The sequence below is a fragment of the Brassica rapa genome, chromosome A01 (genome assembly GCF_000309985.2).
Source record: "Brassica rapa cultivar Chiifu-401-42 chromosome A01, CAAS_Brap_v3.01, whole genome shotgun sequence".
NCBI lineage: Eukaryota > Viridiplantae > Streptophyta > Magnoliopsida > Brassicales > Brassicaceae > Brassica > Brassica rapa.
In genome coordinates, this window is record NC_024795.2 from 8,829,571 (window position 1) to 8,856,187 (window position 26,617).

Consider the following 26,617-nt stretch of genomic DNA (forward strand, 5'->3'; position numbering starts at 1 on the left):
AACCGAATCCGAACTGTTATACAAAAATATCCGAACGGAACTTATGAGCTTAGTATTTTGGTGTTTGGTTATAATCCGAACCGAACCGACATCCGAACTAGGATCCGGAAAGATCCGAAATTAGTTAAATATGTTAAAGTTTATATATATTTAAGATGATTTAGATATGTTAGGATATTCAAAATATTTTTTTAGTTTGTTTTAATTGTTATTTTGAATATTTTTTAGTTAATTTAGATAGTTTAACTAATTTTTAATTAGATTTGTGAACAATTTATATATTTTGGAAAAAAAATTTATCAATTTTTAAGGTTTAAAAAAAAAAAAATTTGGACGATTTTAAACATTGGTTACGTCCGATCCGAACCGAACCTGAAAGGAATCGAACCGAAACCGATCCGATAATTAGTAAAACCCGAATGGTACTTCTGAGCATAACACCGAAAATCCGAAAATCCGAATTATCCGGACCGAAACCGAACGGTCCACCGAACGCCCAGGCCTAGTTCTTACACTTTCAAACTTTTCTCCCTGTTCTTGATACTTGACATTGTTTGAGGACAAACAAGGATCTAAGTCTAAGGGAATTGATATATGGTGTTTTATACATCTTATATATATGCTTTTCAATTGGTTTTCAAGTATTTATCGAGTCTTTCTAGTCCTTTTCGAGTCATTACAGGTCTGGAGTTGCATTGGATGGGAGATGGACCAGCTGGAACAAAAGAGGCAGCAAAAAGTGCAATTTGGTGATTTTCACGCAGAACAGTCTTGATGACTGTTCCGGATAGCGGAGCAACCCGAGTGACTGTTCCGAGTGCCTGTTCCAGCGACAGAGATTTTTAAGGAAACTACAACCTATTTCGGGAATTGCCCTAATCTCTCTATTTTCTCTCCCAGCCGCCTGTGGCTTGGATATATCTTCTTTTTCTGTTTTTCCTGATCATACTACGCTAGTTTACAGAGAGGAACCAGACCCAAAAACTCCATTGTTGGATTTGCTTATTGTAAAGGGAGAAGGATCTCTACACTCTTGAGAAGAATCCTGAACCCTATCTCTTTTATTTTATTGATTCAGCATGTTTTCTTCATCTGTTATCTCTGTGTTCTCAGTAGCTATGGCTGAGTAGTCACCTTGCTTAGTCTAGGGTGTTAGATCCGTGAGTTAAACATAGATAAGTGAAACCATTGATTGTCTTCATTCATATCTATTCTTAATGCTTGCATTAATCTGGCCGCTTAATGTTAGATCCTAGGTTTAACCTGTTCATTAACAGTGTAATAGGTTGCTAGATCTGTTATGAATGAGCCTAGCATCCCTAATTAGCGAAAGTAGATATTAGGGTGTTTGGTGAACCTATCGGACTTGATCTCTATTGCTTGCTGTCGCATCTTGATCCAAACGAGAGTTTAGGTATCAAGATCGATCAGCATAGGGGGCAGTTCCATGACTGTGGGCTGTTCTACTTGAGTGATCCGAGTTCTAGACTTGCTCTTAATTAAACTTGAATAATTGTTTGGCTCACACTTGCTTAACACCCGACCAAACCACCCTAGGCTAGCATTTTTAATCATCTGAAAATCTTTAATTAATCTTATTACTTGCTTGTTACGAAATCAATTTTAAAACCTCCCATATTGTTTTAGCTTGATATTGATCCCATAAAGATAAAGTGTAATAGTTGGTCTCTGTGGATTCGATCCTAAAGTGCTACATCGACATACTATTCGATTGTGGTAGTGTGCACATTAGGTTAATTGGTGTGCGTATACACGTAATATCACCTAGTTTTCAAGAGAAGCTATGAGATAGAATATCCTCTAATAAATTTTAGTTCAGCTATGAGTTAGAATATCTTCTAATAAATTTTTAAAGATATTCTGGTTATAATATATACATAATTTTGGTAACTCAAATTTTGCTATATATATATATATATATTTAAATATTAAATGCATGATATTTGGAAATAAGATATCTCGTTAGTTGATTGCAACTAGTTTTTGATAAAACAAATCTCACTATAAGTATTTAAATAATAGTTAATAAGGTAGGAATAAAGAATTTCAACGTTAAAACCCCTCAACTAAGTTTGTTTTGGGTAAAAAACCCCAAACTAAGTATTTAACGAAATATCTCTTAAACTAACTTTATTTAATGAATTAAACTCTAACAAGTCATAATTACCATTATTACCAGTAAATGTTTAGTTTAATATTGTAATAGGAGGATAAATTTTCAAACTACATTTTATAAATTAATGTATAAGCTTCTATAAATAACATAGAACATCTTATAATAATTTAAAACATCTGTTAAGCCAATATAAATAATTTTATAAATGTATTTATAATTTTATAAATGATTTATAAAGCATGCATTGAATTATTAATCATTAATAGTTATTATGATACTTTATATACAAATATAATTCTTTCTATACGAATAAAAAATCATTATATCAATTCAAATAAATATTTTTATTTATTATTTTACGTAATTTATAAATATATAAAAAACATTGATCGCATTATTACTCTTTCATAGTTTCAACAATTAGTTACCATAAATAATTATTTCTAATATTATGCAGATTATTTTGAAAGTGGTAATTGAATTATCCTTTCCTTTTAGATATAATTATAATAAATAAAATTAAAATCATCGACCAATCAAATTATAACAATTTGAAGAGTTCATTTATGATCAGAACGTAATAAAAAATCACTTATGTGACTTCTCAATCAATATATAGTAGGATTTATATTTTTATAAATAATTTATAACATTATATAAATAATTTTAAAATTCTGATAAATTTATTCTGTAAACAACGATAAATAATTTAAAAATTATATTAATAGACATGTTTGGATTTTGTAATATTTAAAATAGTTATTATATAATTATATTCGAATACAATTCATCAAGTAGAGTATAATACTATTATAATTATCTTATATAAAAAAAATTCATTATATTTTATAGTTTATAAATATTAAAAGTAATAAATAAAACATTATTAATCTTTCTATAATTTCGAGAATTAGTTACCATAAATTATTATTTGTAATATGTTTTAGATTATATGGCAAGTGATGTTAAATGTTTTTAGACTTACCTTAAATTTTTAGATCTAATTTAAATAAATAAAAATTATAACAATTTTTTGAAACTTCATTTATGAGTGACACGTCACCAGAAATTACTAAAGTGACTTCTCATTTAATATATAGGGGGATTATTGGTTCTCATTGCATCTCAATTCGATTATCATTTATTCTTGTTGGGTCATATTTGTTAGTATATATCATTGGCACGCACCGCATCTCGATTCAATCCTTACCGATTTTTACTGGGTCACGTATATATCACTGCACATGTTTTATTCTAAACCCACATTTCTCTTGTTGAGGGTCACTTTTCTTTAGAAAAACCATCATATTTGTTGTTTCCGCTAAATAGTTCTTGTTTAGAAAAATATTATTAGACGGTTGGACAAAAAAACTTTATTAGACATTGTGAGTAATAAAATAGAACGGGCCACATTGTTTTTTATTTGAGCCACTTTCTTGGGGGTGAGTGTGTACAGTGAGCATCATGCTCCAGTAGTGGTAACATACTTGATGAGCATCTTGACAATTTCCTTAGAGACTTTTGAACTAGATTCCTTAAGATTCTGAATCCTTCCATCTGTCTCCTCTTCTAAACGTTTTGCGGCTGCTTCTTGTTCCGTCTGAAATAAAATGTAAAGAATTAGTACAAATCAATCTCAGTATCTAGCTTTTGTTTTTGTGCTGATTACCCCAGAATTTTGTGTCTGATACTCTTCTTCTAGCCGGGACCGATACTCTTCCATCTCCTTCTCAGCCTCGTCCTTCGCTTGCTTCATTCTTGCTAGTTTTGCTGATCATCGATTCATCCATCAAAAAAAAAAAAGGATTCAACACAAAAGTTTTAGTAACTGAGCCAAGAAACCGTAAAAAAGGGAAAAGACTATACCGGTCCTAGCAGCTGAAACGATCCGACCAGCTTCTTGTTCAGCATTTAAAAGCATCTGAATCCCACCTTGGCCTCTTAAAGAATCCATAGCTTGTGATCTCCTCAAAGACAATCAAGACTTGTGTTTGTTCTTTTAAAAATCTTGATGCCAGAGATGGAAATTGTTGATATAAGCGTCTTTGGTTATTGTTTTAATTAGACGGAGAGTTTTTTTCTCCTTGGTCTATGGAATTAGTTTTTGACTCGTTATTTTGAAACTAAAATGAGTTCAAATAACATTGCGTGATCATCGGATCGGTGTGATTTTAAGATTTAAAGATGATTATGAACATAAAACATATTCTCTGTGGCTGCATGTATATCGGCTAATATGAACAACATGGGACTCTAAAGATGATAATGAGCATAGAACACATTCTCTAGAGCTGCCACTGGCTAATATGATTATTAGAGAAGACAGCGGTCACTGCATTCTAGGTCGTTTTCTTTGGGCGAACAATTATCTACATGTAGATGTATCTATAGTCGATAATCCCAAGTTTTTAATGTCTCAAATAATCAGCTTACAAATTAGCTACAAAATTAATTAAAGTTAGACCTCTAGTAAACAGCTCAAATACATCATTTTCACTGACATAAATGCAATAATTAGCCCAAATGAGTCATACACATGCATTATGGTTAGCATTTAATAAATAAAATAATGAAAATCGTCACATCTATGTTATAAATATGTCAACAGAAACAAGTCGTTCGAGTTGGAATAAAATCTTAAAATAGAGAAGATTTGATTTTCTTGTTTTTCTATTTCTAAATGATCCTGTAAAAATCTTATAAAATTTACAATATAAGATGGTGATTGATATATAACATAGGGTGTGGTTGTTCTCAGTTATTCTTATGTCGGGTTGCTGTTCGGAGGCCATACTTTGATGTTCTTGTCTCCTTTTAAGTTTGTTGTTTTAGCTGTTCTTGAACATAAAATTTCTTGATATTTTGATATACGGATTTAGATATGTTTACTGAATAATAACATGTTTTTATCAAATAGTTTCCAAAGGCAAACTTTGGCCATTTTGACCTAAGAGTAAAATGTTAGATTCATGTGTATTATGTATTTCTAACTTAAAATCAATTGGTGATTATTGGATTGGTCATAACTATTTATGTATTAAAATAATTTTAGAATTTTAGATTTGAGATATTTATCTCTAATAGGAAAAAGCAAAGCTTATAAATGTGAAAAAGTAGAACCAAGATAACATGTGAGACGTCATATCATACGTGATACGTAACAACTGCGTCGAGAACCCTAAGACTTGGTCACTTCACTATGCACCATCCAAAGCAGCCAAAAGAACATGTTATAATCGAAAACTAGACCCCACCACATCATAAGTTCACCAGTCATCAGCACAACTAACGCAAAATCGTACACCATCATTAACCCTTCTGAATCATTAGCTTTACCGTGAACAAAATTAACAATAATTGCCAATATAATTAATCAAAAGATTATAAACAATTAAAGTAAAGCGAGAGATCAAAACTTAATAAGACAGTTATTAATAAGGGTCACACTTACAGCTTCACACCAAACATTTCACGCTGAAACCGATAAACTTGGTCTTATATGTCTGCTTTCATTTAATGTACTCTCTCTCTCATCCTCTTGCTCTCTAACCACTTTACCTCTTAACGTCTCTCTCTATTTATTTTATCTTCTTTTTCATCATTTTCCTCTCCAACAACTAAACACATTCTTTCCGGTGAACATGGAGGCGTCCAGTGATCCGGCGACCAAGAAGGAGAAGCAGAAGGCGACACCGAAGGTGTCACTTCTTAAGCTCTTCTCCTTTGCTGATTTCTATGATTGCGTTCTCATGACTCTAGGATCAATCGGCGCGTGCATTCACGGAGCCTCCGTTCCGGTCTTTTTCATATTCTTTGGCAAACTCATCAACATTATTGGTCTAGCTTATCTCTATCCACACCTTGCCTCTCACAAAGTCGCCAAGGTTTTTATTTATTTTTCCTAGTATATAGTTTTAAATCTTCATATGTAACTAAAACTTGTAGATTCTTGCTCATTACTCGGAAACTGAATATAACTTTACATTGCCTTCAAAAATCAAAACAGTGTTATTGTTAGGAGATTGTAATTAATATGTACTCCAGACAAAATTGACTGAAACCCTAATTAAGTAAGTTTATTAAAAACCCTAGTTAATTATATGCGAGTATTATAATTTTTATTTGTGATTACGATTGCTCGACTTTAATTTTTATTCACTTGGTGCAGTACTCGTTGGATTTTGTATATCTGAGTGTGGCTATACTATTTTCTTCATGGTTAGGTAAATAAACATTTATTAAAATCAAGCAATATTTCTGAATTATACAGTTCATTTTTAGTAAATAAAATATAAAATATACAAAAATGGAAACAGAGGTTGCATGTTGGATGCATACGGGAGAGAGACAAGCGGCAAAAATGAGGAGAGCTTATCTTCGGTCAATGTTAAGTCAAGACATAAGCTTATTTGATACCGAAGCTTCCACCGGAGAAGTCATATCAGCCATCACATCCGACATTCTCGTCGTCCAAGACGCTCTCTCCGAGAAGGTACATCTCTTCACCGAATCTAACCGGCTCCCAAGTTCCTAACAATTTGATTAACTTGGCAATTATATTTGTTTTTGTGTTTTGTCAACATTTTGCATAAGTTCTATTATTAAATTCGTAATAGATCAATTACTAATTGCATTCAAATTAACATAAGATTTATATACACAAATCAATTTATATGTTTTGTGCAACTACCTAGTAAAGCCTGCTGCTAACTAAGACGTTGGTCGATCAGAGCTATAGACATTTTATTTATTCATTCATTTTTAGCTATAGACATTTAGCTGTTAAAATTTATAAATCTTTTAAGTGTGTTGTTTCTATTTCGTACACATGGGTTCTCTACTCTGTGTCAGTTTTAATGTGGATCACCATATGGTCCATTGAGTTCAATAAATAATACAGAGGCTTTTGCATGCATCTCTTTTGTTTTTTAGTATTTCAAACACTAATATTATTATTTTCTGATATTCCAATAAAGCATATACCTTTATTTTTTAGTTTAAAAAAAAAAAACCTTTATTTTTATTTTTTCCTTTTTGTAATATGCTTTCGGTCCTTGATGCAAAAATAATAAATGCATAGTCTTTAATTCGGTTATAGCTGCATTGCATTTTGCATTTATAAGGCGGTTGAGTTTGATACAAATTAATTTATGTTTTTATGAATGACCTATATTTGGTTCTTTCCAGCTAGCCAGTCACCTTAACAATCTAGTCGCTTTAATCTCAAACTTTACATGTGATCATGCAAATCCGGTTCTAGGTTTATAATAGCTTCATTACCGGTTGATTTCGTTGCAGGTAGGGAATTTCTTGCACTATATAAGCCGGTTCATAGCCGGTTTTGCGATCGGATTCTCGAGCGTATGGCAAATAAGTCTTGTCACTTTGTCCATAGTCCCTCTCATTGCTCTAGCAGGCGGCATCTACGCGTTTGTAGCCATTGGACTTATCGCCAGAGTCCGAAAATCATACATCAAGGCCGGTGAGATTGCGGAAGAGGTTAGTTGCTTGTCTGACAAGTTAAGTTCATATATTGAAATCATACGTTTTGTTGTGTGTGCTTCATGTTTCTCTGTCGAAACTCAGGTGATCGGTAATGTTAGGACCGTACAAGCATTCACGGGTGAAGAAAGGGCGGTGAAGTTATACCGGGAAGCTCTACAGAACACGTTCAAGTACGGGAGAAAAGCCGGTTTAACCAAAGGACTAGGTCTTGGTTCGTTGCATTGTGTCTTGTTTCTATCATGGGCCTTGCTCGTCTGGTTCACAAGCGTTGTTGTCCACAAGGACATCGCAGATGGTGGCAAATCATTCACTACCATGCTCAACGTTGTCATCGCTGGCCTGTATAACATCTTCCTATCTTGCTTGATTGCTTGCTATCCACGTTTCCTATGTATCTTTTATGTATCCTAACGTTTTCGTGTTCGTGTAGGTCGCTTGGACAGGCTGCGCCGGATATTTCCGCGTTTGTACGAGCCAAAGCTGCTGCATATCCAATTTTCAAGATGATTGAACGTGACACGGCGGCTAAAACTAGCGCAAAAACTGGCCGTAGACTCGGCAAAGTAGACGGGCACATTCAATTCAAGAACGTGACTTTTAGCTACCCATCTCGCCCCGATGTAGTGATCTTCGACAAGCTAAACATATCCATCCCGGCCGGGAAAATCGTGGCACTTGTTGGAGGAAGCGGGTCGGGAAAGAGCACGGTCATATCCTTGATAGAGCGGTTCTACGAGCCAAACTCTGGAGCTGTGTGGCTAGACGGAAACGATATTAAAGATCTTGATATAAAGTGGTTAAGAGGACAGATTGGTTTGGTTAATCAAGAACCAGCCCTGTTCGCTACAACGATCCGTGAAAACATTATGTATGGCAAAGATGACTCGACGAATGAGGAGCTTGGCCGTGCTGCAAAGCTCTCGGAAGCCATTTCGTTTATCAACAACCTCCCTGAAGGGTTTGAGACTCAGGTATGTTATATATGAACCTTGGAACACAAGAAACACTTATAAAACCTATGTCAAAGAGATACCTTGGAAGATAAGAAGCAACTATAAACCCTAAACTCAACTTTTACCTTAGGTTGGAGAGAGGGGAATTCAACTTTCTGGTGGACAGAAACAAAGGATAGCGATATCAAGAGCAATCGTGAAGAATCCATCGATACTTTTACTCGATGAGGCGACAAGCGCTCTAGATGCAGAGTCAGAGAAGAGCGTGCAAGAAGCGTTGGACCGTGTGATGGTTGGAAGAACAACGGTAGTTGTGGCTCATAGACTCTCAACCGTAAGAAACGCAGACATCATAGCGGTTGTTCACGAAGGGAAGATCGTAGAGTTTGGAAACCACGAGAATCTCATAGCGAATCCTGACGGGGCCTACTCTGCTCTCCTTCGTCTCCAAGAAGCTGCCTCATTGCAGCGTAACCCTTCCTTGACTCGCACGCTAAGCAGGCAACAGAGGTACTATATGCTTCTCACTATACTGTCTAAAATCCTAACAGCAAAACCGATTGTTTGAAAATTTATAGTAAGAGTTTTAATAAGTTTATTTTTAACAAATTGTGGCCATATAGTTTATGTGTAGTAACACTTAAAAAATTCAAGGGTCAATATCAATGTTTCATCTTGTTATGTCTAGGACCGGGCTTGAATATCGGTTCTTTTTTTCATTTGTAGTGTAAAGTACTCAGGGGATCTATCAAGAACAAGGACGAGCTTCTGCTCAGATAGGGACTCAGTAACTAGACAGGACGGTGCAGAGCCAACCAAAAAGACTAAAGTAACGGTGGGACGTCTTTATTCTATGATCCGACCGGACTGGATGTACGGACTTTGTGGCACAATATGTGCTTTTATTGCTGGATCTCAGATGCCTCTTTTCGCTCTTGGAGTCTCACACTCATTAGTTTCATACTACGAGAAGGATTGGGTGGACACTCAAAAAGAGGTCAAGAAGATAGCTATCCTCTTCTGCTGCGCTTCAGCCATCACCCTCATTGTCTACACCATTGAGCATATCTGCTTTGGTACTATGGGCGAGCGTCTCACTCTCCGTGTCCGCGAAAAGATGTTTTCAGGTTCATCTCAAACTGTTTTAAAGTTTTTCGCAATTTTTTTTCGAATGAATGTTAAATTTATTCAATTTTAAATATATTTTTTACAAAGAATGCATTTGTATAAAATTTTAAACTTATTTTGGGTTTTCAATCAATAATAAACTTAATAACTTATTTTGGTTTTGTAGCTATTTTGAGGAACGAAATCGGGTGGTTTGATGAGGTGGACAACACGAGCTCCATGTTGGCGTCACGGCTAGAGAGCGACGCGACTTTGCTTAAAACCATAGTGGTCGATAGGTCAACGATTCTACTTCAGAACTTAGGTCTGGTTGTGACATCTTTCGTCATTTCCTTCATGCTCAACTGGCGTCTTACTCTTGTCGTAGTGGCTACATACCCGTTGGTTATAAGCGGACATATCAGCGAGGTAAAGGCAGCGTTTTTGCGTCTATTAACGTGTCTTTTTTGACAAATTAATTAGGTGATTGATTTTTTGTATGCTTTGTAGAAACTTTTCATGCAAGGCTACGGAGGAAACTTGAGCAAAGCGTACTTAAAGGCCAACATGTTGGCGGGAGAGTCTGTTAGCAACATCCGAACCGTCGCCGCCTTCTGTGCTGAGGATAAGATCTTAGAACTGTATTCAAGAGAGCTATTAGAACCATCCAAACGTTCTTTCAGGCGTGGACAAACAGCTGGACTTTTCTATGGCATCTCTCAGTTCTTTATTTTCTCCTCCTATGGCCTTGCTCTTTGGTACGGGTCAACGTTGATGGATAAAGGCTTATCGAACTTCAAATCAGTGATGAAAACATTCATGGTTTTGATCGTGACGGCTTTAGCGATGGGTGAGACGTTGGCTCTAGCTCCGGATCTGCTGAAAGGAAACCAGATGGTGGCGTCTGTGTTTGAAATCTTGGACCGGAAGACTCAGATTGTTGGAGAAACCAGTGAGGAGCTGACTAATGTGGAAGGCATGATTGAGCTTAAAGGCGTCCACTTTAGCTACCCTTCAAGACCAGATGTTGTTATTTTTAAGGACTTTGATCTGATAGTTCGTTCCGGAAAGAGTATGGCGCTTGTGGGACAGAGTGGGTCCGGTAAAAGTTCGGTTATTTCACTCATTCTCCGGTTCTATGACCCGACCGCAGGAAAAGTCATGATAGAGGGTAAGTGTCTAAACACAAAAGTTTCTTGCGTCACAAGTTACTCTGAAAAAACACCAATATTTCTTGTATCAGAAGAAATGTTTATTTGGCTGACTAATCTGTTTTTTTTTTAAATTACATTTACAGGAAAAGACATCAAGAAACTGGACTTGAAAGCACTGAGGAAACACATTGGTCTGGTTCAACAAGAACCAGCACTTTTCGCAACCACAATCTACGAGAACATTTTGTACGGAAACGAAAGAGCTACTCAATCTGAAGTCATCGAGGCAGCTACGCTCGCAAACGCTCACAGCTTCATCACCTCTCTGCCACAAGGCTACTCTACCAAAGTAGGTGAACGCGGCGTTCAGATGTCAGGCGGTCAGAGACAGAGGATAGCTATCGCTAGAGCCATCCTCAGGAATCCTGAGATTTTGCTCCTTGATGAAGCCACAAGCGCTTTGGACATTGAATCCGAGCGTGTGGTAAGTTTCCGTAGAATTAGATGTTTCTAGGGTTTAATCCACAGTCTTATATATGATTTTATATACGAATGCATGTTAGGTACAACAAGCATTGGATCGGTTAATGACAAACCGGACAACGGTGGTGGTTGCTCACCGGTTATCGACGATCCAGAACGCGGACACGATAAGTGTATTACACGGAGGTAAGATCGTAGAGCAAGGCAGCCACCATAGACTCGTTCAGAACAAGACGGGTCCTTATTTTAAACTCATCAGCCTTCAGCAGCAGCAACATCCTTGAATACACTATATAGATGATTGTATTAAACTCTTAATTTGTTTTTGTGGAAAATATTGATCATACCTATAGTTTACCCGATGTGATTATATTTAATCATATGTGATTATGCCAATCATCTTGATTTACAAATTATCAAATTCAAATTAGTAAAAATTTCTAAACCAAAAAAAACAAAAAAAATTAAACCAGCAATATGTTTTTTTTCTTTCAAATGAATCTTTATTTATTTATTCAAATGAGTCATCTCGCTTTTCTTATAAACTCTCTTTATCATCAACACGTTTTCACTGCGACATTCTCCCAGGATAAGAATAAAAGGATCAACAAAAAGACAAATGTGATGATAAGGAATAAAGGTTAGTGCAGAGTTCATGTCCCTACAAAATGACACAACCTTTTACAAATAAGCAGCCATCATTACCAGTTCACCACAAATAAGGCGAAGTCAAATTTGATATAACTATATTCATCAACTTGAAATTTTATAATTAATATTTTTCCAAAAAATATTAAGAAATGAATTACCTATAAATAATACTCTATATTTTATGTGTACTAAGATAGTGTATTTATTATTCTGATATATTAAAATCCATGTCAATTTCAATAATTTATCTCTAATAACTAAGTTAAAAAAAAACAAAATCCCTTTAAAAAAAAAGAAAGAACTAAAGCTAAAATAAATTACTTACATAGTTCATAAACATTGATTTCAATAAAAAAAAAAACTCAAAAGAGACGGTCGAATGTAATTTATTATTATTTATAAAGAAAACAAAAAGTATTAATAAGTGTGATTATTCATCTTCAACTACTCGCTCGGTGACATTTAGATATTTTGCAAACTAAAGAGACTCCGGTCACTGCACAGCCGGCGAGAGATAAGACTCGACAACCATGGGAAACGGAAACTCAACGGAGACGAAGGAGTCGCGCCGATCAAAGATGCGACAGAAGCTTCAGACCTTCAGCAGCCGCCGCCGTCTTCGCCGTCCTGGATCCGGAAGCGTCTCCGGATTAGCCACTCAGAGATCTGTGAGCCAAGAGGATTTCGCCGGCATTGCTCTCCTCACTCTCATCGGCGTAAGGATTTTGATCTTATAGTAATCGTTATCGTGTAATTCGATTCGATGGTCATGGACTCATTGTGTAATCGGTTTTGGCAGGCGGAGATGAAGTTCAAGGACAAGTGGCTCGCGTGCGTTTCCTTCGGCGAACAAACATTCCGTACGGGAATCTCAGATTCGTAAGTCCTCTTGTTAATTTTCTTGAATCGTTTTATAGTTTTGAGAATGTCAACGCCGTCTTTTTGATGTTTTTGCAGTACGGATAAGCCGGTTTGGAGTTCGGTAAGAAAAGTTCAAGCTTTTGTTATTCAATTCAGCTCTTTTTTTTGAAGAGTTGTGAATCATCGGTTTGTGTTGTATATAGGAGAAGAAGCTCCTTTTGGAGAAAAATGGACCAAGTCTGGCTAGAATCTCTGTATTTGAGGTGTGAACTGAATCAAATACTCAGACTTGGCGTTTAGTTATATTTTTCACTTTTGAGTATTGATCGGTTGGGATGACTTTGTTTTCTTGACGCAGACCAATAGGCTGTCGAAGAACAATATCATCGGTTACTGTGAGCTCGATCTCCTTGAGTTTGTAGTGCAGGTCAGCAGTTCCAAGTTTGTTTTTTTATTTTTCATGTGAAAGCTGTTTAGTAGGTTCTTCTACCGTTTTTCTCTTTTTTTTTTTGTACTTTTTCCAGTTTATAAGTGTCAGCAAGTTGCTTTCTTATACTTGTCCTCCGTTGGTTGATGGGAATTTTTTTGGCAATGCCTTGAATGATAAGTGGATGATAAAATAGTTTGTTGACAGATTGGTTGTTTCTCTTGTATACAATGTGATATAGGAACCTGACTCTACTTGCAAGTCTTTTGATCTTTTAGACCCGACCTCGTCTAATGTTGTGGGCAGCATGTTCATTTCTTGTTCCGTTGAGGTATGCTCTATGTTAAAATTTTAAACAAATGCGGTGGGAAGGGTTTCTGATATTTTGGTTGCTAACATTCGCAGGATCCTGTTGAAACCGAGACATGTTTCGCGAAGCGAATTTTGTCCATAGTGGTATTACGCTTTACTTTATTTTCCATTTTGTTTATTCTGGTTTTGTGATGTTATCCTCTTTGCTACATCTTTAGTTTTCTTGAAATGTTTTAATGATTGGTGATAAAGACCTGGTACATCCTTTAATCAAATTCCCTTCTGTTCGTTTTTATTGTTTCTCTTTATTTTGATGCGACGCTTTTCTTTTTCATTTAATAGCCTATGAGCTACCATCTTCCTTTCAATTGCTTCTTAAGCAGTTTTTCTACGGAAAATTATGGCCTCCTGCAGCCTTTATAATGAATTGATGGAGTCTTCCTTCGTCTAAGTGCAGGACTATAATGAAGATGGACATCTCTCATTCTCAGAATTCTCTGATCTGATGAATGCTTTTGGGAATCTAGTGGCTTCTAAAAAGGTTTGACCTTCACCTCTATCTGTTGTGCGTGCTTGTGCATATGTGTTTGCTTCCAAATGTGTAGTGGCAGTTAGTCTTTTAAATTTCAAGTATCAAAAGTTGTACCCTTTAGCATTTTCTAGTAGATAATGCTAGATTGCTGCATTTTTCTGAAGGCATTGTTCGACTTTTTCACTTGTTTACCAGAAAGAGGAGTTGTTCAAAGCGGCTGACCTTAATGGAGATGGTGTTGTTACGATTGATGAGTTGGCTGCACTTCTTGCCGTTCAACAAGAAAAGTAATAACATTCTATGCATTGCTATGTTGATAACTTCTGTTTATACATATTATTGTTCCCCATTACATCCTTGAATCTCACTCATTCTGCATGCATCTTTTGCAGAGAGCCAATTATAAATAATTGTCCGGTCTGCGGCGAGGCTCTTCAACTGTCTGACAAGCTCAACGCAATGATCCATATGACTCTTTGTTTTGACGAAGGAACTGGTAATCAAATGACCGGAGGGTTCTTGACTGATAGGCAGGCTTCATATGGGTTAGAGTTTTCCCCTTTTTATGGTTTTAATCAGCCATTCAAAATCATTTATATATTCTTGGCTTGCTGATCCTTTAAACGTTTAACATTTCATCAGGTGGATGTTCAAACTAAGTGAATGGACTCATCTATCAACTTATGATGTTGGTTTGAATACTGGTTCAAGTGCTTCACATATTGTGGTAACTTCCCTTTTGTTTGTGTAACTAATATGGAGGCCGATTATGAAGTTATCTGATTTCCTGTATTCTTTAAACTCTTTAACTTCAGAAAATCCGGGCTTGGGGGAAGCCTATTTTTTTTTGGTTTTCGTATGAGTATCTTATAATTCTCAGCAAATGCACTAAAATATACATATATGTACTTTATTTGCTATAGGTGATTGATAGGAAGACTAAGAGGCTCGTTGAAGAGTTGATTGATTCAAAGATTGTTATGTCGATGAGAGCTATTTACCAGTCAAAAATTGGACTCGGGCTTATGGACCAAGGTAAAAATCTGGTTCCTTCACTTCTATAATGCACCTAGCAGTAGTACCTCTACAATGTTCCAACAAGCTACACATTCTTGTATTCATTCTGGTTTCTGGATCGACCTCCTTGATGCAGGAGCAAAAGAGATTTTGCAGAACCTTTCTGAGAAGCAGGGGAAGAAAATGAACACAGCTGAATCTGCTCAAAATATACCCAGCTTTCTCGAGTTTTTCAAGGTATAAGATCCTCTTTTAAGCCGTTTGGTTACATTTTGTGACTTTTTTGAACATCGAAAACTGAATCATTTGTCTGTTGCAGGATCAAATAAACATGGCTGAAGTCAAGTATCCGCTAGACCATTTTAAGGTATGCAAAGGCAACTCATGGTATCACTATAACTAAAATTAATATTTTGGTAGTTCTTGGACCTTGAGATCTAACCAAAGACGGTTTGCGGTATGACTTTTTAAGAAAATCATATTAGTCTGTGGCTAAGGTATCTATAGAAGTAAGTTTGAGGTAAATCTAAGCTAAATCATTTGCCGGTTTTATCTAGGAAGGGGAAGACACCTCTTTGATAATTTAGTTAACTATAAGCTTGTGAACCTTTCATGGATTTGAAAGATGGTCTTTTCACTTGCAGACGTTCAATGAATTCTTCATACGGGAGTTAAAGCCTGGTGCAAGACCAATTGCGTGCACTGATCGGGAGGATGTTGCTGTATCAGCTGCTGATTGTCGATTAATGGCGTTTCAGTCGGTAGATGATAGCACGCGGTTCTGGATTAAGGTAAACCGGCCTCTATAGTAGCTATAATATAACAATTCTACAAGCTCCGCATCTGTAACAAATGATTAACTCTTAAGATAAGTGATGCAGCTGATAATTGCTTTATTTCTAAAATATTCAATCGTTTTGTAGGGCCGCAAGTTCTCCATTAAAGGCCTCCTTGGGAAGGATGTGGATTCAGATGCTTTCCTTGATGGATCTTTGGTGATATTCCGATTGGCTCCACAGGTGCGACAAGACTGCATGTTTCATGTCTTTCGACCTAAAGCTAGAATGTTACAGTCGTTTTTGTTCCATCTCTTTATTATGCATTTATTGATCTGTTACAGGACTATCATCGTTTTCATTCTCCTGTTTCGGGCGTCATTGAAAAGTTTGTCGACGTTCCTGGAAGCTTATATACAGTATGTACTTACCCCATCTCCCTTTTTAAGTTGAAGAGTTTCCAATCTTCTCTTCCTTTTCTTATTTTTGTTTCCTTGCTTTTTAGGTTAATCCGATTGCAGTGAATAGCAAGTACTGTAATGTGTTCACTGAGAATAAACGGACCGTCGTAATGATATCAACAGCAGAGTTTGGAAAGGTTTGTCATCCCGCATAACTCTCTCATTATCTTCCTTCTCTCTGTGCTGAACTGTGCTTGCTGCTATGAACTCATTGATGCTGTAGTTTATACGCAGCTATATAATGCAATCTGGTCTTATTACGAAACTTGACATCACCTTATTGTCTGTAAAAGGTGGCATTTGTTGCGATTGGAGCTACAATGGTTGGTAGCATCACCTTCGTTAGAAAAGAGGGAGACCATATAAAGAAAGGGGACGAGGTAACAATTCTGTATTTTTAAAAAAATATATGAAAAGATACGGAAAAGCTTCTTATACAAGCGAGTACTAATTTAACTTTCTACTTTTTCCAGCTTGGTTACTTTTCATTTGGTGGAAGCACTGTTATATGCGTCTTTGAAAAGGTTAGTTTCTAACCTTGTTTTTCTTCTGTATGCTAAATATATACCCAAAAAAAAATGAATCTTAAAATTGCACCAGTGTGATAATACTTCATACTTCATCTCTCTAAAGCTAAAACCGAAAAATTGAAGTATAAGCTTCTGCCTTTCACGTGATACGTACTGCAGGACTCGATTAAGATTGATGAGGATCTCTTAGCAAACAGCGCTAGGTCCTTGGAGACATTAGTTACTGTTGGAATGCAACTAGGTGTCTCCTTTCCGAAGCTGGAAAACTGTTCTCTTGAATCCTGAACTACTTCAAACTCAAAGATACCGATGATCTGCTTCGGTTTGGTTTGCTTTGTTTTAGTTTTCCTTTTTTCCTTGAGAAACTCAAATCCTCTTTTGTTTGATACGCAATGACTTTGCTCTGTATATATAAACACCAGTATGTCCCGGGCATTGGTACTTGTTAATATTTACTGTGTTTCGTTTTTTTAATGCTAGATGACAATTTTACATGCAAATAGGGCGAAACACATGTCTTTCTTTATAACTTGTTCTAATAAAGAGGCTTTCTCTGCATCTCTCTTTCTTTTTTCACCTCTCTCTAACTCTCTGTCTCCATTTGTGAATCTCATTCTCTGTTGAGCTGAGTTCACTAAAATCACAAATGGTGTGGACAAAGGCTAAGGTTAATCTAGCTTTGTCTCTGGTCATAATTTTCCTCGGCATCTCTGTTGCTGATCTCAAAGTCGGGTTTTACTCCAATACATGCCCTCAAGCCGAGTCAATCGTCAAAAGAGTTGTCTCGGGAGCTTCTCTTTCCGACCCAAACCTCCCAGCCATACTTCTCCGCCTCCATTTTCACGATTGCTTTGTCGAGGTACAAAGCAACTTTCCTTCTCCGTCACTGCTTTCCTTCAGAAGTTTTTAACACACACTTTCAGGGATGTGACGGCTCGATCCTCGTGGACAACGGAGCAATCTCTGAGAAGTTTGCGTTCGGGCATGAAGGCGTTAGAGGATTTGAGATAATAGAAGCTGTCAAGGCGGAGGTTGAAGCTGCATGTCCTGGTGTTGTCTCGTGCGCAGACATTGTTGCCTTGGCTGCACGTGATGCAATATCTTTGGTAACAAAAAAAAAAACATGAAAACCTTCTGATCTTTCTTTATACACTTCTCCGTTTTGATCGATTCATCATATACAGGCGAATGGACCGGCGTATGAGGTGCCAACCGGGCGGAGAGACGGTCGGGTTTCGAACTTGTCGCTGGCTAAGGACATGCCGGATGTTAGTGACTCGATAGAGATACTTAAAGATAAGTTCATGCAGAAGGGACTTCACGCTAAAGAACTCGTTCTTCTCAGTGGTATGTGTCCTCTTCTTCTATTATTCTTTTCTCTCTCATTCATGTTTGTTTGGTGGTGTGGAATTACTCAAGGTTTTTGGTACGAAGTCTAACTTTCATTTCCGAAAACCGTGATGTGTTTTGCATGTTCTTCCTTTCTTCGTATTGATGTCACGCACGTGACTAAATTACTGGATTTTTTCCAAACTATGTCAGTAATATTTTCTTCAGGAAAAGAAAGGTTTTATGAAAATTTTAGATGGTGAATTTGTGAAATAAAATCTCTGTATCTATACTTTTGCTAGTAGTTTCCTAATTTTAAAAAGAATTGAAAATTCGTTGTTGTTTTTTTAAACAAAAAAAAATCGCTGTTAGGGGGAAAAGAAAGTGAAAATTTGTACTTACTTTAGGCATTGATTTAAGAAATTTTACATTTTACTAAAATGAACATGCCTCGTTGATTTAACAAATTTGTATTTTAACAAAAAAAAATGTGTTGATTATCTGTCCTCTTTCCCCACTAAAGCTGGCATGCCTCGTAGATGTTAAGATTCACACGGAAACAGGCCTGCTTTACCATCGGCAAATGTTAATGGTTACGTTATGGGACCCTTAAATCGACTTGCACGTGTCACAGAAAATATATAAATCAATCAACATGCACGAAGTCTATCACACTCAAGATCACCCGTGTTCATGACTCATGTGCATTAAACTTGGTCCGACTCATTTTGTTATTTTGATATTTATCTGCATTTCAAGTACATGATTAGAACATTCTGATAGGGAAAAGGTGCTCCTAGCTAGCTTTAAGAAATCAAAAGAATTAATGGATAACTCAACACCACTTTGCTTTTGTCCTGATAATTATTCTTTACCTTATAATCAGCTGCTCACACTATCGGCACAACGGCCTGCTTCTTCATGACCAAACGTCTCTACAGTTTCTTACCCGGTGGCCAGCCTGACCCGACCATCAATCCAGTATTTTTACCCGAACTAACCACTCAGTGCCCACAAAATGGTGACGTAAACACCCGGATACCAATGGACCGGTCCAGTGAGCGGGTATTCGACAAGCAGATTCTACAAAATATAAAGGATGGTTTTGCGGTGCTTCAGACCGACGCTGGTCTCTACGAGGATGAAGCAACCCGCCGGATCGTTAATTCCTATGTTGGGTTGCTAAATCCGCTCTTTGGCCCATCGTTCGAATCAGATTTCGTCAAGGCGATGGTGAAGATGGGGAAGATTAATGTGAAGACTGGTTCTAATGGGGAGATTCGACGGGTTTGCTCGGCTTTCAATTGAGACAGTAAGATTTTAAGTGGTTAATTTCTTAGAAAAAATTGTAATATATATAGTATGTCTTCCATACTATCTATATATTAATTCTCTTCTACGCGTAATGAGGTTAGAAAACTGGTTCATTTGTAAAAAAAAAAAATGTTTTGATCTTCGATTCAAAAGTATGTCTAAAGTTTGGATTATTAATGCGTGATTCATTATGCGAGACACAACAAACGCTATTAAAGCGGATGGACAATATTTTGAACTCTAGTACTTTTTGAACAAAAAATTCTAATGTTCTTGTAAAAATAATAATTTAAAATTTAAAATGCTATGTATCCTCGACGTTAATAGTGTTGAAAAATATGAATCCATAATCTCGTCACGTGGTTTCCAACAAAAGACAAAAGAAGTTTTATTCATTCTGATTTTTTACTTTCTCGAATCAACTAATCTATCTTCCCCATTCCCTTAGGACCAAAAAAACAAGAGGAGTCAGTAAAGATAAGAACAAAGATGGAGAAGGCGAAACCAAAAGTATCCAACAAAAAAAAGAGAGGAATAAAAGGGCTTAAGTACTTTCGACACTTCTTCTTATAACCGTAACCCACCCAAGTTCCTTATGTTGGAGTTTCTCACAAATCGTCCCTGTCGATGAACATAAACAATGTTATCATTAGAATTTTTGTCCTAATTCGCAGCTCAAATTTCAAATTTGTTAACATTAGTATCAATATTTTACCCTAATCGTCAATATAAATATTTTAACATAGATGTATATATGTACCTTCATACGAGGTCTTTGATCAGCATTGAGTTTGCGGACTTGATATCGGATTCTTTTGGAATTGGAGAAGAGCCGGTTCCTCCGTTTCTCTTTATACCGCAACACAATAGCTTCTCTCATTCCGCTTTCTCCAAACAAATCTATCTCAGCCAACCTTGCCTGTCCCAAAACCCTCACACATTAGTTCATCCTTCACTATAATTCCCTCGTAGAAGCATTGACTTTTGTTTTAAGAATTTTAAAAGTTGACTCGTTTGAAAAGATTAGCGAACCAATAGAACATAACTAGGAGTTAGTTAAGAAACCACTTTCAGTTCTTGTCAGATTTCAAATACTCAAAAGAGATTTGTAATGAATTTTTCCTAAAATTGGTTATAAAAAAACATATTAGATTTTTTTAAAAGACAACAACACTTTTTTCAAATGCAAATCTGAATGAGAGTTTATTATAATAAAAGTAAACGTACATGGATGTCGCTTCCGGCAGCTTCCGAGCCAAGAATCTCATCGGAGAAGGGCGACTCCTTATCCGACCAAGCTTCTAAAACCCTGTCGTAGTCGAGCTTCAAAAACGGACTCACTCTCTGTTCTGTCTTTAAATCCGCCGCCGCAGCAGCAGCAACTTTCTTTTTCTTCTTCTTTTTCTCTTCTCTCGCCACCGTCTTACTCTTGCTACTACTCACGTCGACGGGTTTACCGTCATCAGCTGCTGCAGTGGTTATAGTGGTCTGAATTCTCGGCGAGATATGTTCGAGTTCCACGGTGGGAAACATCCACAAGCTCGCATCGTCGCATTCCCGGAGAGAGTTCCTCAACCCCAGGGAGCTTCCGTGCCAAGGAAGCATCGTCATTTCCCCTAACGGGTCGATACCGGCAAAACCAGATTCTCCGTCGTTGGATTCAATGCTCCCCATGAAACTGTTAATCCCTTCTTCAATCTCTTCATCTAAAATCGACTCAGCATCAAAATCTTCTAATATTCCAAACCGATTCACCAAACTGACTTCATAGTGCTCCAAGAACTGATCTTGTTTTGTCTGTGTAGTGGGACTGAACAAGAAACCTGGCTCCTCGGTTGACGCAAACGGTAGAAGTAACTGAGAAGCTTCGTCGTAGTCGCTGAGAAACAGAGGACTCAACGGAGATTTTCTCTTGGATGAGAAGATGTTTGGGTAAGCGGTTGAGAGAAGAGCAGCCGCTTCGTCGTAAGTCTGGTTCGGTCTTTTCCGTTGAGTCCTTGGCCTTCTTGTGGAGATTGCGAGTGGAGGAGAGTTTGACTCGGAGATTGTAGATGACGGTGAATGAGTGTTGTGTGAGGATGAGGCGGTGGTTCTCGACGGCGGAGACTTCATCATTTCCAACTCGAAGGTATACGCGCCGCCGCCACTTAGACAAGATGACATGTCTCTGCCGATGAGAAAGAGAAACAGAGGACTCTAACTTATCAGCTTGATAACTGTTGGATTTGAGGATGAGATTAAATTTTAGTTAACTTAAAATGAAAAAAAAAAAAAAAAGAGAAAAAACTTTCGATTCAGAAAAGTTCTGAGAATCGTACGAACTCTACTGTTCGTGCGTAAGAGAGAGGGAAGCTTTTTAAGGTTTCCTTTTATAGAAGAGTTATTATAATAGGGAGCTTTGGGAAGCGAAACTGGATTTGTTTGTTTTGTGTGTTTTCTGTAGGGTTGATGATGATGATGCTAAACCCTAAACCCTCTGACAAAATCTTTGTTTACTAAATATAGCCAAAAGGTCAACACTTTAAGGAGAAAATAGAAAGATTTTGTATACTAGAAAGGAAAAAAAAAAAAGATAAAGAGAGATGTTCATTCAACACCTAGAAGAACGAAAGAAAGAAAGAAAACCAATGAACATCTAAAGATTAGAGACAAGAGAGAGAGAGAGAGTGGCCGATTGGATTGGGAGAGTCACGAGAAGAAAAGAGAAAAGATCCGTTAGGGTTTGTCAAAGTTATATACTAGTACTTGTCGAATTAATGGAGGCTCTTTGTTAATTGGTTTGTGAAAAAAAAATCCTCCATAAGTCGGCGAAAAAAAAGGTGAAAAGTAAAACTTAGTGTTAGTGAAAAATGTAAGAGTATGGTTTGAAACAAAATGTATGTCGTTGGAAGATAATTTCGTGAATTTCTAAAGAACACAAAATTCAAGTTAGATTAATTCTGCAGGAGAATGGAAATACTACTTTTTAGTAAAAATCATAAACCACCCACTTGTAAAAACATTTTCGGCTTTGTATGTTAAAAACATACAACATGTCACCTTATCTATGTACGTGGCATGATCTAATTGCATGTATTAGATTTCTGTAGTGACGTAGTGCTTTTCTTTTACACGAACTAGGAAACGTTTAAAAAAAGAACTAGGAAACGTTTTGACCCTCTCTTCCAAATGAGTTTACTTACGATGAAGATAGCTAGTTGCCTAGTTGCTTAGGTTCGTTTATTATTATTTTTTTTTTCTAAAAAGAAAGAAGTTATAACTATTGAGCCCTTTATAAATATTTGTCCCAAGTTGGAACTCTTTCTAATTCTTGTTATTTTTTTTTGTTTATATCAAAACAAAAGCACCTCTGTTGTTTCTTATTTTGATTTATTGGTTCGGATATAAGTTTAGTGTCAGACATCCCTAGAAAACCAAAGACTAGGCTGACACCCTCAAACACTAAAACGATAGCTATAGTTTTCTTTAGTTATACATAAAAATTATAAAAAATAATATTTGGTAAATTAATAAACATGATAAATTAATATTTTTTGGTTTTGAGTTGGACGAGTTTAAAATATGAGACAAATCGATAAATAATAAGTTAATATTTTTTAAGAAAAATCCCATATAAATATAAGGTTCATTAAAATTACAAATTAATATTTTATTATATATAATTTATATAAGTATAAACAAAACATTATATTGTTTGTTCATATTCACAACATAATTATCTATATATTTTCAAGTCACTTCAATATATTTTGATGATATTTAGTAAAATTATATCTAAAACCACATTTAAATTCTATGAAACATATTTTATATACAAGAAATACTATAATAAAAATAATATGAAAGCCAAATTCTAAAATTTGATTAATGTATATCCGGTAAAATCAACTAATTTTCTTATAAAAGATACATTTTGAATAGAGAAATCTAAAAAAAAAATTTGGTAAATTAATAACTATAGTATTGAATCTATTGATTATAGTTTTGAGTAACTCGTACTTTTTCAGATTTAGTGTTAATAAAATGAAAATGTGGAGAGAGGAAGAGAATGAACAATTTGGTCTCATCCGGAGGTACGTAATATGTGGCATATGGCAATCATACGTTTGCCTCATTAGGTTAAATGGGCTCATTAGAGCATGAGCATTGGTGAACCCCACTTTGGGGTTTACCAAATTTTTTTAATATTTTTTTGTGGGTCCATGAACAGTTATGAACCCGAATTTGTAGTTTTTTGCATTAGTGAATCCGAAGAACGAGTTCATAGGAATAAAATAATAATATTTTTTTATTTTTTTTTAAATTTAAAATTATTCAGAATACATGAATAAAATATTAAAATATATTATAAAATTTATGAAAACATTTTATTCAACCTATGTTTTAGTTTTGGAGTTTAAGTTTTGGTTTGTGTTTTCAAATGTATAAAAGCTATGTTTTAAAATTTTATGTTGTTTCTTAACTTAAATTCAATTCATAGAAACATTTTGTTCGATGATCAGTCTACGCATTCAACAAAGGAATTAAGTTCGAGAATGTTTAACTTAGGATAAAAGTTCACATAGAAAAACCATTCAAGTTTTACAAACCGAAATACATAAGTTGATAAGTTGCTAATGAAACAAAAAGAAACAAGTTAAGATGATAGAGAGGAAAGACCGCAAAAGAGCCATCTAATTTCGTGAGGTAGAAGCAATGCTACCTGTAGAAGAAGAGAACACAAGTTAAAGCAGAAGCAAAGTAGTAACATTGAAGATATAGACAACACAAACAAGTCAAATGAGAAGACTTACCATCGATTCTGCTGAAGTGCTTGATCAGTAGTTCAGTACACTCCTTCCTTTCCGGACATACACACAGTAATGGAGTTGTCGTCCCGTCTCCAACCACGTTGAACACAAACAAATCTCCGTTGGTGCATCTGTTATCACGACAGAACTTTCTCCACCCTCTGCTGATGTAATATGCGCCGTCTGATTCGCTAAATCCGAAGCGCGCAGTCCATGACTTTCCCTCCTTGTTGACAAGTTTGACCTCTTTGCATTGTTGGTTCAAAGCACCACACCTCATAGCTTCCACAGGAAGAAACTACAAACACATACATAACATCAGCCAAGAAGCAGTACTAGAATCACACAATAAATAACTAAATTTTACTCACCATTTTGTCGTCCTTTTGATTTGTAGGAGTAACCTCAGCCAAGAAGCAGTAGTCGTATGAGAAAGTAGGAGCATCATCCGCGTCGGACCACAAAATCTCACAACAGCTAGGACCAAAAGGAGTCACATGAAAGACCATGTCTCCTTCGTGTTTGAAGATGACAATGTCACCGATTCGAAGATCATGTGCTTCGGTGAACTCTTTCCAACCTTTGGTGAGTGTCCTGCCTTCTCGGATCACCTCCCAAATTTGATCCGAAGCGTCCGATCTTAGCTTCCATGGTTTATTGATCTCAGCCCCTTGTATGTGTTTTGAGTAGAAGTCAAGTGGTATTGCGACGCCACTTTGAAAACCAGGAAGAAGAGGCTTGAAGAAATGAGGTTTTCGGGGAGTTTCCATCTGCAACAATCGAGTTCCAATTACATGTATTAATCGAGTTCCAATTTTAAAAAATCGCATCAAACTACTATAGACCACACAAGACCACAGAACAATTCTAAAAGAGCCAAGTCCGGTTATATGCATGTCCTAAATTAAAACCCCCTTTTACATTTCGAACCCTTACACGAAACCCCCAAATCGAAATGAAATCCATGATAAACGAACCCTAAAAAGAAACTGTATGTCGATTTTGACCAAGAAATCGAAACCCCCTTCTCGATTTCCCACTCTAAGACGAAATCCCAAAATCGACTTCCTTAACCTAGAAACCTCCCGAGATCAAATCGAAGCTATCTCGTCCTCGGAGTGATTGAGACTCACCTGAGAGCGTTTACGAGTGACTCCGACGACGAATTGATCGAGAAAATCTCCGGCTCTGGACCCCGACACGAAATCGCCTCACAGACGGAGAAACCCTAGATTTCGAAGAGAGAAGGGAAAATGGGATCTTTCATGCGAAACCCATTTTTTCGCAGTCAACCCGCGCGATCGCGTAGCCACTCCCTCTGCGCCGCGTGGCATGACCCCGTATCATACAGACTCACTTGGAAGACCCGGTTCACGGGTTGAAATCCATTTATTCATTTCTTTTAATCGATAAGGCCTATGATACCGAACCCATGACTCTCTCATAAACCCCCGATGCGGGTGGTCTTAGATTTTCTCAAATTATTTCCATATATTTTGTGTGAATTTTGAATGCCTAGTGAATAATTTGAATACTTCAGGCTGTCTTTGTCATATAGTACCGATTATATTCCCACCGGTCCTTTTTTACGTTCAAGTTTAATTTTTTTTTGTCTCTGGATAATGTGTATGGGATGGATATATATATATATATATGCTTATGGGATGAATATTGTAGGAGAACGATAAAAGATAGGATTTTTCTAGTAGAGAAAATGTAATGGTGATAAACCTGTCTGCCAACTCTGCCCACTGTCTCCAAAGTCCATCCCAGTTCTTTATTGGAATCTTCTTATGATATTACACTTCTTTTCATATGAAAACATGTGACCTCTCCTTCTCATTTCTTTTCCTCACTTTTGCCCCTTCATTAAATCGTTTGCTTTTTTCTTGTCTTTCTCAATGTTAAAATAAATATATAACGTACAATTGGAAAAGATATGGCTTTTTGATTGGCTAACCAGTACCTAGTCATCGAATTTTTGTGTAGAAGCATCATGGGTCGATGGAAATAGACGATTCGACTGTGTATTTGACTTTTCAACCGATCTTCTAACAGATGGTTCGTGAAAGTATTGATGTTTGATGAACCTGTCACTTAGTCACGTCATCTAAATGTGTTTACTGTTGGATAAAAATATTATTTGTGGGATTTTATTCTCATTTGATGGTAGATGTGACCTTTCATAGGTATCCGAAGAAAACTAATTGTTGACGTTAATATGATGTAATTACTTATTAGTCAAGGATTTAAAATGTGCTATAAATATGCAAGGTTA

The 26,617-nt window shown here is 36.3% G+C and overlaps 6 protein-coding genes across 8 annotated transcripts; 3 read left to right on the forward strand and 3 right to left on the reverse strand.

Annotated features, from left to right (window-relative positions):
• Positions 1-3,463: 3,463 nt before the first annotated feature.
• Positions 3,464-4,365, reverse strand: LOC103863715 (V-type proton ATPase subunit G3). The gene is made up of 3 exons (XM_009141473.3): positions 4,004-4,365; positions 3,807-3,907; positions 3,464-3,737 (listed from the first exon to the last, which is right to left on the reverse strand). Exons 1-3 carry the CDS (start codon positions 4,089-4,091, stop codon positions 3,600-3,602), a joined length of 327 nt encoding a protein of 108 aa, XP_009139721.1. The 5' UTR covers positions 4,092-4,365; the 3' UTR covers positions 3,464-3,599.
• A 1,305-nt stretch (positions 4,366-5,670) lies between these two features.
• LOC103863726 (ABC transporter B family member 2) lies at positions 5,671-11,744 on the forward strand. Its single transcript, XM_009141481.3, has 12 exons — positions 5,671-6,021; positions 6,306-6,360; positions 6,454-6,629; positions 7,436-7,636; positions 7,724-7,983; positions 8,073-8,613; positions 8,726-9,105; positions 9,322-9,722; positions 9,890-10,131; positions 10,213-10,873; positions 11,000-11,340; positions 11,420-11,744. The coding sequence occupies exons 1-12, from the start codon at positions 5,779-5,781 to the stop codon at positions 11,621-11,623; spliced, it is 3,705 nt and encodes a 1,234-aa protein (XP_009139729.2). The 5' UTR covers positions 5,671-5,778; the 3' UTR covers positions 11,624-11,744.
• Positions 11,745-12,170: 426 nt separating this feature from the next.
• LOC103863759 (phosphatidylserine decarboxylase proenzyme 3) lies at positions 12,171-17,406 on the forward strand. The gene is made up of 21 exons (XM_009141510.3): positions 12,171-12,706; positions 12,790-12,869; positions 12,948-12,972; positions 13,055-13,114; positions 13,210-13,278; positions 13,520-13,609; positions 13,684-13,734; positions 14,048-14,131; positions 14,318-14,409; positions 14,515-14,667; positions 14,765-14,849; positions 15,046-15,157; positions 15,276-15,376; positions 15,459-15,506; positions 15,784-15,930; positions 16,063-16,158; positions 16,260-16,334; positions 16,421-16,513; positions 16,670-16,756; positions 16,850-16,900; positions 17,066-17,406. Exons 1-21 carry the CDS (start codon positions 12,521-12,523, stop codon positions 17,189-17,191), a joined length of 1,911 nt encoding a protein of 636 aa, XP_009139758.1. The 5' UTR covers positions 12,171-12,520; the 3' UTR covers positions 17,192-17,406.
• A 23-nt stretch (positions 17,407-17,429) lies between these two features.
• LOC103863748 (peroxidase 43) lies at positions 17,430-19,726 on the forward strand. Its single transcript, XM_009141500.3, has 4 exons — positions 17,430-17,765; positions 17,830-18,012; positions 18,091-18,253; positions 19,122-19,726. The coding sequence occupies exons 1-4, from the start codon at positions 17,553-17,555 to the stop codon at positions 19,541-19,543; spliced, it is 981 nt and encodes a 326-aa protein (XP_009139748.1). The 5' UTR covers positions 17,430-17,552; the 3' UTR covers positions 19,544-19,726.
• A 197-nt stretch (positions 19,727-19,923) lies between these two features.
• Positions 19,924-25,608, reverse strand: LOC103863737 (protein CHLOROPLAST IMPORT APPARATUS 2). 3 transcript variants are annotated; one of them, XM_033284442.1, is made up of 4 exons: positions 24,711-25,608; positions 20,777-24,637; positions 20,310-20,468; positions 19,924-20,170 (listed from the first exon to the last, which is right to left on the reverse strand). In XM_033284442.1, exons 2-4 carry the CDS (start codon positions 21,710-21,712, stop codon positions 20,117-20,119), a joined length of 1,149 nt encoding a protein of 382 aa, XP_033140333.1. In that variant the 5' UTR covers positions 21,713-24,637; positions 24,711-25,608; the 3' UTR covers positions 19,924-20,116. The 3 variants fall into 3 exon arrangements, with proteins under 3 accessions (XP_033140333.1, XP_033140339.1, XP_009139739.1); XM_033284448.1 differs by having other exon boundaries at positions 20,777-24,251; positions 24,343-25,608; XM_009141491.3 differs by having other exon boundaries at positions 20,777-25,608.
• On the reverse strand, positions 24,223-25,109 carry LOC103863768 (B3 domain-containing protein REM9-like). The gene is made up of 3 exons (XM_033287452.1): positions 24,711-25,109; positions 24,343-24,637; positions 24,223-24,251 (listed from the first exon to the last, which is right to left on the reverse strand). Exons 1-3 carry the CDS (start codon positions 25,107-25,109, stop codon positions 24,223-24,225), a joined length of 723 nt encoding a protein of 240 aa, XP_033143343.1.
• Positions 25,609-26,617: the final 1,009 nt, after the last annotated feature.

Bases quoted from the DNA above. Each gene is read 5' to 3' on its own strand.
- LOC103863715 (XM_009141473.3), bottom strand. From the start codon at position 4,091: ATGGATTCTTTAAGAGGCCAAGGTGGGATTCAGATGCTTTTAAATGCT. The intron at 3,908-4,003 runs GTATAGTCTTTT...ATCGATGATCAG, and splicing joins CGTTTCAGCTGCTAGGACCG to CAAAACTAGCAAGAATGAAG. The intron at 3,738-3,806 runs GTAATCAGCACA...ATTTTATTTCAG, and splicing joins ATCAGACACAAAATTCTGGG to ACGGAACAAGAAGCAGCCGC.
- LOC103863726 (XM_009141481.3), top strand. From the start codon at position 5,779: ATGGAGGCGTCCAGTGATCCGGCGACCAAGAAGGAGAAGCAGAAGGCG. The intron at 7,984-8,072 runs GTATAACATCTT...GTGTTCGTGTAG, and splicing joins AACGTTGTCATCGCTGGCCT to GTCGCTTGGACAGGCTGCGC. The intron at 8,614-8,725 runs GTATGTTATATA...CTTTTACCTTAG, and splicing joins CTGAAGGGTTTGAGACTCAG to GTTGGAGAGAGGGGAATTCA.
- LOC103863759 (XM_009141510.3), top strand. From the start codon at position 12,521: ATGGGAAACGGAAACTCAACGGAGACGAAGGAGTCGCGCCGATCAAAG. The intron at 13,610-13,683 runs GTATGCTCTATG...TAACATTCGCAG, and splicing joins TCATTTCTTGTTCCGTTGAG to GATCCTGTTGAAACCGAGAC. The intron at 16,159-16,259 runs GTGCGACAAGAC...GATCTGTTACAG, and splicing joins TATTCCGATTGGCTCCACAG to GACTATCATCGTTTTCATTC.
- LOC103863748 (XM_009141500.3), top strand. From the start codon at position 17,553: ATGGTGTGGACAAAGGCTAAGGTTAATCTAGCTTTGTCTCTGGTCATA. The intron at 17,766-17,829 runs GTACAAAGCAAC...ACACACTTTCAG, and splicing joins TTCACGATTGCTTTGTCGAG to GGATGTGACGGCTCGATCCT. The intron at 18,013-18,090 runs GTAACAAAAAAA...CATCATATACAG, and splicing joins CACGTGATGCAATATCTTTG to GCGAATGGACCGGCGTATGA.
- LOC103863737 (XM_033284442.1), bottom strand. From the start codon at position 21,712: ATGTCATCTTGTCTAAGTGGCGGCGGCGCGTATACCTTCGAGTTGGAA. The intron at 20,469-20,776 runs GTACGTTTACTT...GTTTTGGGACAG, and splicing joins CTGCCGGAAGCGACATCCAT to GCAAGGTTGGCTGAGATAGA. The intron at 20,171-20,309 runs GTACATATATAC...GTTCATCGACAG, and splicing joins ATCAAAGACCTCGTATGAAG to GGACGATTTGTGAGAAACTC.
- LOC103863768 (XM_033287452.1), bottom strand. From the start codon at position 25,109: ATGGAAACTCCCCGAAAACCTCATTTCTTCAAGCCTCTTCTTCCTGGT. The intron at 24,638-24,710 runs GTGAGTAAAATT...ATGTGTTTGTAG, and splicing joins ATCAAAAGGACGACAAAATG to TTTCTTCCTGTGGAAGCTAT. The intron at 24,252-24,342 runs GTAAGTCTTCTC...CTTCTTCTACAG, and splicing joins GCACTTCAGCAGAATCGATG to GTAGCATTGCTTCTACCTCA.